Genomic DNA, 14,711 nt, shown 5'->3' on the forward strand with positions numbered 1-14,711 from the left:
TGTTGGGATGTCTGCTTTGTAATATTTAAGTGTTATAGCAGTCCTTAAATTGTCTGTGAGATAAAAATATGCATGGTTTGAAACTAGGTATCTCCCATAGTTTATTCATCCTTAGGATATATAGAAACAAGTGGGACACAATTTACATTTCAGCTTTATAAGATGTGACTTGCAAATAGTGAAGACACAACTGGGGAAGAAAATCTATTCTGTGCTTTTTGAATATGGTGCTTGTAAGGTTCCATTGCTTTTTTCATGGTTTTCTTAGCATCATACTTTTTAAAATGTTGTTTGTGTGTATGGTTCTCTTGATGAACAAAAGAAATCTGAACAGGTAAATTGAACTGCTGAACTGCTTGCTGTTTTATTATGTTTAATAGTGTCTCTGCTCAGGTGGCTAGAAAAGGGAGCATTGGTTTGCTGCTGCTGTCCGTAAGGAGCATTGGTTGGCTGCAGCCTGGCTGCTGCTTGTGAGGTCTTGGAGGTACTATGGCACTTTCTTTAAAAGTGGAAGGATCTGAAGCACCGCAGAAGAAAATTGTTTAGTGAGGACCAGATAAGGGGAGAAAAATGATCTGTGCAAAGCCTGTAACACTAGAGTCACAACCTTAATGTAGTAGATGTAAGATGTGAAGTTGAAAGGGGAAAATCAGATCTGTTTATTACAGAATGGAAGCTAGAGTTCTTTTGCATATGTTCAGGAAAGTTGAGTAGGCAGGGAGATCTGGCCCTCCAACTCCAGCCCTCCTAGATTCATGATGCAGTGCAGCTGTGGGAGGAAGCAATGTCAGTTTCTATTCTCATCCCACTAAAAGCTAGAATACATATTGAAAGGGGGAATGTATTCCTGAATTTGGGCAGTATTTATGAAATGATGCAATTCCTAAAAGGACAAATGTAATGCTACTGAATTCAACTCAGTGCTTGTGAGTAATGCAGAATTTTATACCAGACTTTTTTTAAAAAAACCCAAACCTTGAACCCATGGCGCACCTTTGCCCTTCGTTATGTGTCTTGTTGTAGACTTGGGTTTTTTTAAATTTTAGTATCTTTTTCTTACCTTGTAATATCTGACCGCTTTTAATTTCTAGGGCTCTGCTCCAGAGATTGATCCTACTGACAGTTCAAACTTCGGATGGGAAACTAAAATCAAGGCGTGGATGGATCGTTATGAAGAAGCAAATAATAACCAGTACAGTGAGGGTGTCCAGAGGGAGGCACAAAAAATAGCTCTGAGATTAGGCAATGGAAATGACAAAAAAGATGTCAGCACCAGCAATCTGATTTTCAAGCCTCCAGTAGAGGTAATGAGCTGTGCCATGTTGTGTTACTGCATGCTGGTTTCGTGCCATGACAAAGATAACTGTTTAGAAGCCTGAAAGGAAAAAAAAAAAAAAAGGGCAGGAGGGCATACATGTGACACAACTTCACATTCATTTTCTGTATCTAGTCTCACCAGATCTAAGCATTAGAGTTTTAACAGCTTTTTCAGTATTTGTAATTGATTTTTATACATCCTGTGTCACCTCTGGTTATTTACACTTCCATATCAGCTCTTACAAAAATAGCTAAGGTGTTAGTCTGAGTGTGAACACTGAGTTGTCCTTGGACTGTCTTTTGTGGTGGACATTACACAGTAAACTTTGCTGTTGTTTCTCTGCTCTGTGAGGAGTATCAGGAGTGATTAGAATAGATAGAAGCATTAAAGTTGGAATCTTTTTTTCCTGCTGTGTATATCAACATGTTAATTGTTCACATCTTTCTTAAGGTGTGGTAAGTGTTCTGGATGTTCAGGTACTCAGGATAGAATTTCATTTACTTGTTCATGAAGGCTATTTCTGGTGGTAGGTCATACTTGATACTGATTTTCTTTTTTCTTTTTTTAAACTCATGTGATCCTGTAATTTCTAGTTCATGAAGAAACTGTGTGATGTGTTTTTCCTATCCTTAATATCAATTACTTAACCAGCTTCAAATCAGAGCCATGTAACAGATCTTAGCATTTTGTAGAAGAAATCTCGAGGAGTAGTTACTGTAGCAGATTAATGGAAGCATCTTCGCTTCTTTTCCTCAAAGACCATCATGGCGTATGGGACACCCTCCTTAGAGGAATATCCCTGCTTAGAGAGCCTTTTGCCTACGTAAAGGCCATTTCCTTTTTGATTGGTGATGACAGTTTTGAGAGGTGTGAGTTCACTAATTGTCAGGGTATGTACTGGTTTTTAAGTAAAAGCCGTCCTTCCACCTAAAGACATGAAAATAAATTTGGAAACTCTCAGGATTCTTTTTTTTACTATTGTTGTTTTTTCTAGTCTATTTTTCCTTGAATGAATCATGAACGTCCTTTTATGCCTGCATGTTTTCTTTTGTTTGAAGGAATTAAAGCCTTCTGAAAGTGTTATGTGAAACAATGCAGCAGTTCATGCTAGTAGTGATGGGAGTTAAGTGCACTAGGGGATGTAGTGCTTGAATTGTGAGAACATGAGTGTCTTTTGATTTTCAGGCATGTGCTGGAGAACTAGGGCTAAAGCATCCCTTGAATCTAAATTCATAACTAGTTCTGTTGGCAGGGGAACAGGGCAGTTTGACGAAATCAGTCTGGAGGTTTAATTACAGAAAGGAGGGTGTTTTCATGCAGAATTGTTCAGTAGTTGTGAAAGTATAATCTGCTGTTAACAATAATGGAAAAATAGTTGAAAATGATACTCCATAAATTAACTTCTGTCTTTATAGAGTTACGTGCAAAAAAACAAGAAAATTTTAAAAGCCGCCAAAGACTTGCCTCCTGATGCACTTATTATTGAATACAGAGGGAAGTTCATGCTGAGAGAACAATTCGAAGCTAATGGATATTTCTTTAAAAGGTCTGTTCCAAATATTTTAATAAGGTAACCATTAAAATGCTGTTTTCCCAAACTCTTGCCTTAAGTACAGCTGGGTCTTGGTTGCCAGCAGTGTCTTGCATTTTAATGTTATGTGATTTAAAATAATTGCAGTTGGAATCTGGTCTCCCCCTTCTCTTCCGGATATCCTTACAGATCTGTTCAGGAGTTGGTTTCGTTTTTCTTTGTTCTTCCCTGGTTACAGGATCCTGCATTCTCAGTGGGGTAGTTGTGACCTTAAACCAGAGATTGGCAGGTTCTACCATCCTAAAATAATTCAGAAGGTAATGGCAAAGATGTTCTCTTTTGTGAGAGAACTAGATTTTAAACCCATCAGGCTGAGAATGGAATTGGACACAGGTCAACTGGGGGCAGATTTTGCTGCTGGAGTTCTCTAGTTGGTTAAGTTCCTGAGCTATGCATGGCTTCTTCCTGTGGATCAGTTTCAGTGCTGGCATTAACTGCACAGACATGCAATACTATTGGAGGAGATAAAACGCAGAAGTTTTGCTCTGTAAAGATGGAGGGATTCCTTGACACTTGTAATAGAAGAACTTAAAGCACACATTAGCAAAGTGTTTAGATGCCCCTTTTCTTGAGGAGGGTTGGGTGCTAGTGATACTGCAGATGTTAGGCAGGGATGTGGAGGTGTTAATATTTTTTTTTGGATGACTCTGAGGCACCTAAATCTCTACCTGAGTTTCCTTCTAGGAGGTGCCATAAGAAAAGCTTAAGAAAGATGAAAAATCTTAACCTTTTTTCTTCCACATTAAGTGCTTGTCATGTTATTGTTCCTCCCTTTAGATCCTTTGCAGAAGAATTATATTCAGGGCTGTAACTCTGACTTTGAGTATTCTGAGAACTAGAGAATGTACCAGTTACAGTCCTGAAGCTTAAATTACAAACATGTCATTCTCGGATTAACCCACAAATTTGGTGTAGCATGCCAAACATCATGTTACAAAACTAACTGATGTGAAGAGTAAGTGATACGTAACATGTTTAAAAATTATAAACCCCTGGTTTTCTTGCATCTTTTTCAGGCCATACCCATTTGTTTTGTTTTACTCCAAATTCCATGGGCTAGAAATGTGTGTTGATGCAAGGACTTTTGGAAATGAAGCTCGATTCATCAGGCGTTCATGTACGCCAAATGCAGAGGTGAGCATATACATAAAGGTAAAGTAGGCTTTATTTACTTAGAAGTCTCCTTTTCCTTGAGTGTCCCAACTGATAATTTGAGCAATCCCTGTAATTTCTATACAGGCACTTAAAAAAAACCCCCAAACAGACAACCAAACACCCCCACCCCCCCGAAAACAAAAACCACTTCCCAAAGTACTTCATGATTTCATTATAATATAGTTATGTTCTCTTGAATGTAGGTGAGGCACGTAATTGAAGATGGAACAATTCATCTTTATATTTACTCCATCCATAACATTCCAAAGGGAGCAGAGATTACTATAGCATTTGATTTTGATTATGGAAATTGGTAAGTATTTGAGCATGCTGTTCTAAAATACATCTACTGCATTGCAGTTCAGAGTGGCTTTGTTCTTACATCATTTGCTTTCTTGCATGCTCTAATAACACAGAGCTCCTTAAGCACTGTATTTACAATGAACAGAGTGTGTGTGGGCAGGGTTTCTTTGGTATTTGTATTTACTGCGTATCTGTTGCCGTTTTCAGCAATGTTGCAGTTACTTGTAAATGATGTGGAAAACGTGCGAACTTAGGTGAATATGAATAAAGATGTACTATGAGAATTCATTGTGTGTAGGTGTCCCATAGTGTGGGGAGAGTAGAGGGAAGAAAATGTAGAATTATACAGTAATGCCCTATTTATTGCAGAGTGCCTCTGTAGCATAACTTCAGGAAGACAGTGTCTGTGGAATTTAGTTATAAGTTGTGTTTGATATATGATTAAGAGTGTTCACATACACTGAATGCTTAGTGCCTTAGATTCTATAACCTGTTACACGTCTTCCTGAATATAACTGCTGCTCCGTTGATAAATTGGGGAAAGCTCTAGTAAACTGTTGACATTGTAAGCATTGTTTTGAAATGGTAAAGGAAATAATTCACGAAGTTCTGTTCACGTATATAGGGACTGTTATTCAAACTCTTTGAAATCTGATGGCAAAGTAAGGCCTTTGAGTGGTACGATCTAGTAATGGTTTCTCTTGGCTCGTAGGAAATGTTCTAGGGTATAGGTGCATAGTGCAGGAACCCCTAGGCTAACACTAACCTTGGAAACTGAGGCAATGGAGAGCTTATTTTTATATGTGCACTTGGTTGTGTACAGAAGCAGTCCAGTTGTTTTGCAACACCAAGGTAATGCGCTTTTCTGTGGTCTGCTCGTAGTTCAGCTTGGATGCTGTGTGGTCATGCCTTCACTACTTCTGGACCTGAAGTATTTATGTCCAAAGAGTACTATTTGTATTAATCAGTTTGGGTTCGGTTGAGCTTAAGTCACCTTACACTCTCAGGTGTTGTAGACACTCCTACATGCCTCACATGAAGACAACCTGAAAAACTGCCTGATTGGTAGGGGTTTTTTTGGGCGGTTATTTCTCCTTTTAGAAGTATGTAGTAATTGTGTTTAGTACCTGCAGCTGAAGCCTGTGTAAGTTGAATGTGTTTGAATAACATTCCTACGTACCCAAGTGGAATTTAAAATTGTACGAAGTGCCTCTGAATTCTTGCCGGTGTGCTTGTTCTGTGAATTGTCTGCTGTCTTTGTGTAAAGCAAGAACATTGTGCCTTTGATGCATATCTTGATCTCTTTAATGTGGTAGCTATATTTCCATCCAGGATATACCAAGGTTTTAGATGTCTTCCATCTTTTAAGCAAATACTAACCTTGAATTTAAAGGAATTTCATGTGGCAAACAGCCCCAAATTCTGTTAACCAGTATATGTTTTTTTGAATTACAGTGGTATTGTATATCTTGGTGCAAATGAGTCAGCTGCTTTTTATATGGTTAACTTGCATAATAGCAAATGTTTAATGTGAAATGTGCCTGCTTGTGTAAATTAGTATTGAAAAGTCTCATTGCTGTACAGCCTAATCAAAATATGCCTTCTTGCATTTAATTACTTCTAGTAAATACAAAGTGGATTGTGCTTGCCTCAAAGAAAATCCTGAATGTCCAGTTCTCAGACGTTCGGAGCCTACAGAAAACATCAACACTGGATATGAAACCAGAAGGAAAAAGGGCAAGAAGGAGAAAGATACTTCAAGAGAAAAAGAGACTCAAAATCAGAACATCACATTGGACTGTGAGGGAGCAGCCACCAAAATGAAAATTGCAGATAATAAACAGAGGAAGCTCTCTCCCCTCAGGCTGTCCATTTCTAATAATCAGGTATTCATACAAAAGATGATCAGAAAGAAAAGCTAAATACAAATACTCTCCATTTGTAGTTACTAAAGGAATTTGAAAAGTTCTGAAAAGGGGTATGGAGATTTATCAGAAATCCTAAGGATGGATAAATTCTTTAGAATTTTTTTTTATACTATTCTCAGTTTTCCTTAATATTTGATATGTTGGTTTCCATACCAGTTTTAACTATAATGTTTCCTCTGAATTTCTTGGAGGATCTCTAATGTAAAAGCCTCATGTTCACACTTTGAGGAGCTCCCAGTCCATCCTGAAGTGCCTTTAGCTTAGTTGCATATGTTACTCAGAGTAGTATTTTAAACTCAGCAATAAGTAGCCCTGCCCTATAAAAAATAAAACTTCAACCCACAGTATTAAGTGTTTGCTGGAGCTCTTGTTAAATAGAGCTCTGCAGCTCTATTAAATAGTTCGGGGCGTTGGGAGGAGGATGGTGTGTGTTGAAGCTAAATAACTGGATAATAGGTAGATAGTATAGTAAAGCCACCTGGTAATATACCATGGTAATAAATTTTGTATTAGTCTTTCTTTTAATATGTCATTTCAAAAGAAATATTGAGAGGTCTGTGAGATTAATTATTAACATAATTTTGCAGACAGATTATTAACATGAGCAGATGGCTACCTTAGTAACTATCAATCTTCTCTTTCTTTTTGAGGGTGGTGATTTTTTTTTTTTTTTTTCCCTTACATGATGGTTTTTGATGATGCTTTGGGATAGAGAGGAAGGAGTTATTCTGGGAGGGAGCCATTTCCTGGTTCTTCTAACATTACTTAGGAGTAAAGGAAATAAGATGAAATTGAACATAGTGACACTCAGTTTTCATAAAATTATTAAATTTTTCTGGGGTTTTAGTAGCTAAATAGCTTAAAAGTGCTTGGAAGTCCAGAAGGCATGGCATGTGACTGTTAGAAATTATGATCTCCAGAGAGGCAACGCTTAAACTTTTATCATCTTAATTGATTTTTAAAAAAATTGTTTGGGTGTTTTTTTGTTTTTAACAAGTGATAACTGGTATCTTCTTCTGAGCTTTTAATGTACTATACAGTGCTTATATAGAACAGTCACAGGAGAACTATTGTTTTTCAAAACTGAGCTTGAAATGGTAGGAATTGTGAGAATAAAGCTGTTAAAATGTGTGTGTAAACACAGAAGCCAGTCATCAGATTTTTTTTCCTGGGGTAAAATACGTAATGCTAACCAAAGAAGGAGTATGGGGAAACTATAAATGTACTTTCAAGACAAATACTAAAAAAACCTTTTATGTAAAAGTGAAATTGCATATAGGACTAATGAACACTTAACTCTTTTCAAAGTTACTGTTTCATGGTTGGGTTTGGGTCAGTTTTTTAATTGGGGTTTTTGTGTGTGTGGTTTTTAGTTTGGTTTTGTTGTTGTTTTGGGGTTTTTTAACAGAAAACCATTATTAGTTAGCTAACTCTTGTGTTTCCTTATGGTATGGCACTGTTGTATTGTGTAGTGAGACTTAAAATTGAAAATCTGACCTTAATAGAACAGTTCTTAGCTGAAAAGAACTTCTGTGTAATTGTTAACGTCTCCTTTGGCACTTACTCTATTTCAGTAAAACAGATTTTATTCTATTTCAATAATTTTTTTTTTTTTTCATGGGTATGTAATGTAAAGCTCATAATTCTTTAACTGATTATAAAGTGGCTAGGACAGTGGCCGTGTTAGTGCCCAGAAGTTTCTGTTGGTTTGGAGGTTTAATTCTGATTATTTTTTGTTGTTGTTGGTTGATGGGGTGGGGGAGTGGGCATGGATCCCCAAAATTTCAATAAGATCAGTATGCTGAAAAAAAGATACAGATGCTCAGAATGGAAAAGATCTAGTCAGCTGATTATGTTTACAGGTTTATACAAAGGTACAAGTGGTTGTTAGGTTTTTTTACATTTTTGTCTTCATTTATTGGCTTGGTTACTTTTGACGTAGTGATCTGAGGATTCTTAGTTCTGTGCAGCTTTTAGTTTTCCCTGGTTTGCAAGATTAGTAGGGCTTCTGTAAAGCAGTCATTTCTGTCTTTCAGGAGCCAGACTTTATTGATGATATAGAAGAAAAAACTCCCATTAGCAATGAAGTAGAAATGGAATCAGAGGAGCAGATTGCAGAAAGGAAAAGGAAGATGGTAAGTTGGGAAGCAAGTAGCTGCCTAAAGTTGTCATTAAGTCTTAGTGACACCTGCTCTTCTCATGCTAATTACTACCTTTTTGTAGGCTTGTAGAATGTGAGTGTATATGAAGTCAGATCCTCACATGAACTTCAACTTAAAATGCAAGGCTTGCTATTTGATAGCATTTAATGTGGCTTGATCATTGCTTTGTGACAGAAGCCTGCTTTTATCTTCAAATGTGTGTAATTTTTTTATTGCCTTTTAAAAAATATTGTAGAAAATCTAGATTTCTTTGCTCTTTATTATTGCTTGTTATTTGTAGTGGCCATTTTTATAGATAGCATTGGGGTCAGGATTTTTGCCTTACTAATTATTTGAGTTCCCATCTTCCAAATCCTCAGAAGTCCTAATTTTGAGAGGTTGGTAGCACAATGTTACGGAACTGGCATTTTAGAATTCTGTTAGGTGTTCAAAATTTGAGATACTGAAATTACTAGTTAAAATCTTAGCCAAGTTATTTAATGAAATACTAATACTTGGAACTTTCATTTTATTGTTCATGCTCACAGAACTTCTGATAAGTAGAGTTCAAGGTGGCACCAAAACTGTCTGCGTCTGCCCAGAACTTAATAAGAAAATGAAGGGGCTAGGGGCATACATTCCTTTTGGTCAGTATTTTCTGCAGTCTTGTCAGTATCAAAATTGATGAGACGTGTTTATTAGACATCAGAAAATAAAATCTGCTCAAGTAAAATGTATATTTTAATACAAGACCTGAAGAGTGACAGCATGAGCTGTGATACTATCAAACAATGGTGTCTCGTCGTGGTTTTGAGGAATGATTCTCATCACACTGTTGGATGTGTTAGTTTTGCTCCAGAGTATGTGCTGGCTTTTTTTTTTTTTGTTGGCACGTCTTAATAAAATGAAGCTCTCTGTGGAACTTCGCTACAGCAGAGTTGCTGTAGTAAAGTTGTAATTAGTACTCTAGCACTGTTATGAGGATGGTGAATAGTTGCAAGTTCGTATTTTACCAAGCAGAGGCAGGTTGAGTTGCAAAACAAAATTGCCAGAACAAAATCATTCGCTTATATGACCGATACGTTTGCAGGTATTCCTTCTTTGATACAAACACATCGTTGCTGTCAATGCACTGTTGAGCTACAGATGTTATATAAAAAAAAATTTATAATAAAGCCCCCAGTTCTGCCACCTCTGTATTGTCTTAGCAGAGCTCTGTGCAGATGGAATCTGCCTCTATGCAGCACTAGAACCTGAATTACAGATAGACAGAAAACTAGCTTCTCTGTGTGACCGTACGTTACCTTGTTTTGAAATGGTGATTCTTGGATGTTGATTATATGTTTTGATGTAGCTTGTGACACTTGGAAAATTGGGTCAGGGGGTAATGCTTTCTGTTGCTTCATACATGTATTAGTATTTCATATCTTTCTCATCGTTAGCATTTTATTGTTTTTGACTACATGCAAGTAAGTGGCTCAGAGCTACATGTTATTTTTATGCTTTTAGGTGAGTGATTTACTAGTAAATTATATTTTTAGTAATTCTTAATCTTAAATCCAAAGCAGGACAATCTTGTTGTTTGTCAAGGCTGGTATGAATGCCAGCCTTTCTTCAGAACTCTGTAATAATTGCAGTCACTGTAACATCTCCCTTTCCTTTGAGAGCTTCTGCTGAAATTGATATCCATGTCAACATACACTGAACATGTTCTGAACTACTTGGGGGGGGGGGGGGGCGGCGGAGAGAGTATGTATGTATTTACATATGTGAAAGATTGACTGAAACTTTATCATGATTATTATTAAATCCATCAGACAAGAGAAGAACGGAAAATGGAAGCTATCCTGCAAGCTTTTGCCAGACTAGAAAAAAGAGAAAAGAGAAGAGAACAGGCTTTGGAAAGAATCAGCACAGCAAAAACTGAGGTTAAATCAGAATGCAAGGAAGCACAGATTCTCAATGACACTGAATTTATTCAGGTAGTTATCTGGAACTTTATTTTAAAGCTAGTTTTTAACATGGCATATTTTATCGGTTTGGATGTTGAGCTGTGCTTCCTAAGATATATGCCATTTTTCCCCCCTCTGAACTCAAAGATACTTGATCAAAATCTGTATAGCTCTTTGACATTATATTCCATTAGCTCATTTTTTTCCCCAAGAAAATATGTATAGAATTCGTTTGAGGAATTCTAGTTACAGTAGTTTATGCGAACATGGACACATGCACACCAGCTCTGTAATGCAGTCTCTCTTAGAAGTTCAGGATAGGAGGCATTTACCAATGTTGACTTCAGTCACAGGAGGTGCATTTCCTTAGGCACCCTCCGTAACCAGTGGAGAACAACTTGCTGCTTCAGTGGCTTACTCAGGAGTAGATTATAATCCTTTCTTTTCTTTTAAAGGCAAGGGGTTATTAAGGTGTAGTTTGTTCTGAGTTCTTGCAGATGATACTTAATGTTTCATAAACAGTTTTTTACTCTGTTGCTGGATGCTGGTATGCTTCTTACTTGCAAATACTCCTGCGGGTTCTCAGGTCAGGTTGTTTACCTGGGTAATTTCTGTCAGCATGCTGTCACAAAAGGTACTTGACAGTGCTAAACGCGTAGTAAACTATAAATTGCAGAAAGGATATTGGATGGGAAGAGATAATGTTGTAAGTAGCTGATTTCTACCTTATGGATGAATGAATGTGGTATGGCAGTTCTTTACACAAATCTGTGGTGATCTAACCACTGACAGGTGTGCATGAATACTCTGCCAATGGTATAGCAGGTGCTTGGGAGGAAAATACAGGAAGTATTGCAGTTTGCCTTGAATTAGGATAGAAATATTATCGCTGAAGTATTTTCGTTCTAACAATTAAAATGGGATAAAGACTTTTTAGACCTGTAAAGGAAGGGGGAACTGACATTTTGTTTTAAGAAGATAATGTAGCTTTCATGTGTATGGGGTCTGTTTACTAGACTTCTGTTTTGTACCAGGAACCAGCAAAAGAAGAAACTGCCACCAAGCCTACCCCAGCCAAAGTTAATAGAGCTAAACAGAGGAAAAGCTTCTCACGGAGTAGAACTCACATTGGGCAGCAGCGTAGACGACACAGAACTGTCAGCATGTGTTCAGATATCCAGCCATCTTCTCCTGACGTGGAAGTAACTTCACAACATCATGAAACTGAGAATGCTGCACTGGTAGCTGAGCCTGAAACAGAAACTGTTGTTACAGAAATGGTTACTGAAACAGAAGCTCCAGCACTTAGTAAATGCCCTACTAAGTATCCTAAAACAAAGAAGGTATGTCTCCGAAGGGATGGGGAAAAGAGGATGGACTTTTAAAAAAAAAAAACCTATAGGTTGCTGCATCAGTATGCAACTATATATAGATTTTTAAAAAAGAACCTTTGACTTGTTTCTTTAAATCACTATTATGTGATTTTTTTTTTAGCTACTCACTGGTAATAAATTAAGACATTAAAAAAGGTATGTGCAAGATCCATTGGTAGAAGTTATTTTTGATTTTAAGAGACTTCCAAAATACATCTTTCAGAACACTTTTAGAACAACTGTTTTCTAAGGGAAGTACTTTCTAAATGGGCTGAAATAAATTACGTTTTTGATACGTATACTAAGTGGTTAATTTAAGAGGAAAAGAACAGAAATAAAAAGTTGAGTTTCCTTTCTTTGTTCATCATATGCTTTAGAAAGTATTTTAATGGTAGCAAACAGTATCTTAAAGGAAATCATTAACTTCTAATACTTCGGAGATGTCTTTTTCTAAAGTGAATGGATTTAAACACTCAGATTTATCTGCATGTTTGGAAGGACGATTCTTTAGTACTTTGTTTTAATTTTTTTATTATTGGAGTGCATTGCAGAAGGCTTTAAGAAATGCCTCAACATTTAAAGACACTTGAAAAAAATCTTAAAATCAGCAAGTGTGAATAAAGTAGTAAAACTTACTGCTTTAAAATTCTACAGACTGCACTCAAAAGTGACTTTTTTTCAGTGTGCTTTACAAGTTCTGAAAACTATTCTGTGGAGGGGAAGGAGGAGAGGAAGTCATAGGTTGAAACTTCTTCCGAAATAAACAGTAACAATTTCAAGATGGTTTGATCTTAACCCCCCCAAACATACTTAACTTAAATATTTATTTATTTTCCCCACGAGGCACCTGAGTCATCCTGTAACACTGCTTATTGCATCGTTATTAAATTCTTGTGAGAATGGAGACGAGAATCTTTTTTCCTTTTTATGTATGGCATAGCAAAAAAGAAGGAAGATACAGAAGTCTGAGTTTCACTGCACTTTTTTGCTGTTTCATAGTATTGAGGATAAATGCCTATGAAATGCCTTCTTGTATTGTACCCAGTGTACCATGTGTGGACAAAATCCTGCTTTAAAAATGAATTAATAAATATAAATAGGTTTGTAAAAGACTAGCAACTTCAAATATTAGTATGATATGAAGGCTTTAATACAGATTATAATAATATATTTAATGTGCTGGGTTTGGATGTCCTTAGCTTTATTTAAACATCGTAAAATTTAGGAGGTTAGTCTGTATCTGTTAATAGGAACCAAAATCCACTGGCATGTTTTTAAAACCCCCTGAACTAGCTAGGAGAGAATTCCTCTTTTTGAACAGGTGTGCCTTAGTAAATGTGTTGTAACTTAATATAACTACAATAGTGAATAATGTTCAAGGCATCTGCCTGACATGTTGACTGAAGCACAGTCCTGACAGTACAGAAGTCTGAGGAGTTTACTTTAACTTTGTTCTATTAATGTTACATTACTACTCCTCAGCTTAGGTGCTTGGGCATAAGTTTAAAATTTGTCTTGGAATTCTGTTACTAAATTTATACTGTAAGTATAGTTGATCTGGGCTCTTGTATATTCAGTGAGACTTAAATAAAAGAACTAGATGTTAGTTTACAACAAACAAATCAAACCCAAAAAGCAAAACCCCCAAAACTTCGGCATGTAGAGCAAATTTATAGTGATTCCTTCTCCTGTCCCCATTACTTTGCTAAAGCTGTCCTCATTCTTGCCCTATGTATTCTTAAATTTGCAGCCTGGAAACTAGCTGTTTTCTGGGTTGTGTAACAGTTGACTAGGTGAATAATTAAACTAAACAATTCCTAAAAGCCACTTATAAAAGCACTCATAAACCACTAATTTTTTCTTTCTCTCTGTTTAGCACTTGGTCAGTGAATGGTTAAGTGAAAAGAGTGATAAAACAGGGAAGCCTACAGACAGTCTATCAGAAAGGCCTCTACGCATAACTACAGACCCTGAAGTTCTGGCTACTCAACTGAATTCTTTACCAGGTCTCACTTACAGTCCACATGTATATTCAACTCCAAAGCACTATATTCGTTTTACTTCACCATTCCTTTCAGAAAAGAGGAGGAAAAAAGAACCTGTGGAAAACATTACTGGCTCTTGTAAGAAGGTAATGCTTCCCTTCATTATGGTTCCCCATCCCATATTAATTAAAAAAGTCTTTGTTTGCTAGCACAAATTCAGGCAGAAAAAAGCTAGATTGGCAAACCAATTCTGTCACGTGTAATGTGTTTTGAAACATTTATTGTTAATCTCTTAAAGTCACTGATTTGAACTTGGTTTATTACAGCGTTGGTTGAAGCAGGCTTTGGAAGAAGAAAATTCAACAATAATTGATAGATTTAATTCACCATCACAAGAGAGATCTAGAAGTCCAGCCATCAATGGTGAAAATAAAAGTCCTTTATTACTGAACGACAGCTGTTCCTTAACAGGTGAAGCTTTTATTAGTATGGTACATAAGAGCTATGTCACCGTAGTGAAATGTGGAGGACTCTGTTTTTTAAAGTGATGAGTTAATGAAAATTCCAGGGGTATTTGCACTATTTCCTGATACTTTCCTTGAAAGAAATGCTTAGTTACGTAGTGGTTGGGATTTTGTCCCCTTTGAATGTATAATTGATACTACATAAGTAACCACTGTATCTCATAGTGTTTACAGTCCACAAAAGACTGCCATTTTTGACTATGGGTATTAAGAGATTAGATTATAAATTCATTTTCTGTGCTGTTCTGTATATTTAGAATTCCTTCTAAATTCAGTTGGCCTGTTGCACACAGAGGAAAAGCTGTGTAATCTTGTAGGCAAAATGAAAAATGGGAACATGCTAAAAACTAAATACACTTCCGTAAGGATATGGAGTTTATGAGATAATTCCTGTGCACAGTCCTGAACTTGGAATTTCCACTTTTTAGCTGAACAGTCTTA

General features: G+C 36.6%; 1 protein-coding gene across 8 annotated transcripts in view; it reads left to right on the forward strand.

Annotated features, from left to right (window-relative positions):
* Window positions 1-14,711, forward strand: part of KMT2E (lysine methyltransferase 2E (inactive)) — a 62,343-nt gene that overhangs the window by 36,039 nt on the left and 11,593 nt on the right. For all 8 annotated transcript variants that reach the window (XM_005443465.4, XM_027811499.2, XM_014283439.3 and 5 more), the window contains 10 exons: window positions 1,092-1,304; window positions 2,734-2,864; window positions 3,926-4,043; window positions 4,268-4,377; window positions 5,992-6,253; window positions 8,332-8,430; window positions 10,254-10,418; window positions 11,423-11,731; window positions 13,638-13,892; window positions 14,073-14,217. In XM_005443465.4, coding sequence (XP_005443522.2) covers window positions 1,092-1,304; window positions 2,734-2,864; window positions 3,926-4,043; window positions 4,268-4,377; window positions 5,992-6,253; window positions 8,332-8,430; window positions 10,254-10,418; window positions 11,423-11,731; window positions 13,638-13,892; window positions 14,073-14,217 — 1,807 coding nt within the window. The remainder of the gene's footprint in view (window positions 1-1,091; window positions 1,305-2,733; window positions 2,865-3,925; window positions 4,044-4,267; window positions 4,378-5,991; window positions 6,254-8,331; window positions 8,431-10,253; window positions 10,419-11,422; window positions 11,732-13,637; window positions 13,893-14,072; window positions 14,218-14,711) is intronic.

This window comes from Falco cherrug, chromosome 5, assembly GCF_023634085.1.
Source record: "Falco cherrug isolate bFalChe1 chromosome 5, bFalChe1.pri, whole genome shotgun sequence".
Taxonomy (NCBI): domain Eukaryota; kingdom Metazoa; phylum Chordata; class Aves; order Falconiformes; family Falconidae; genus Falco; species Falco cherrug.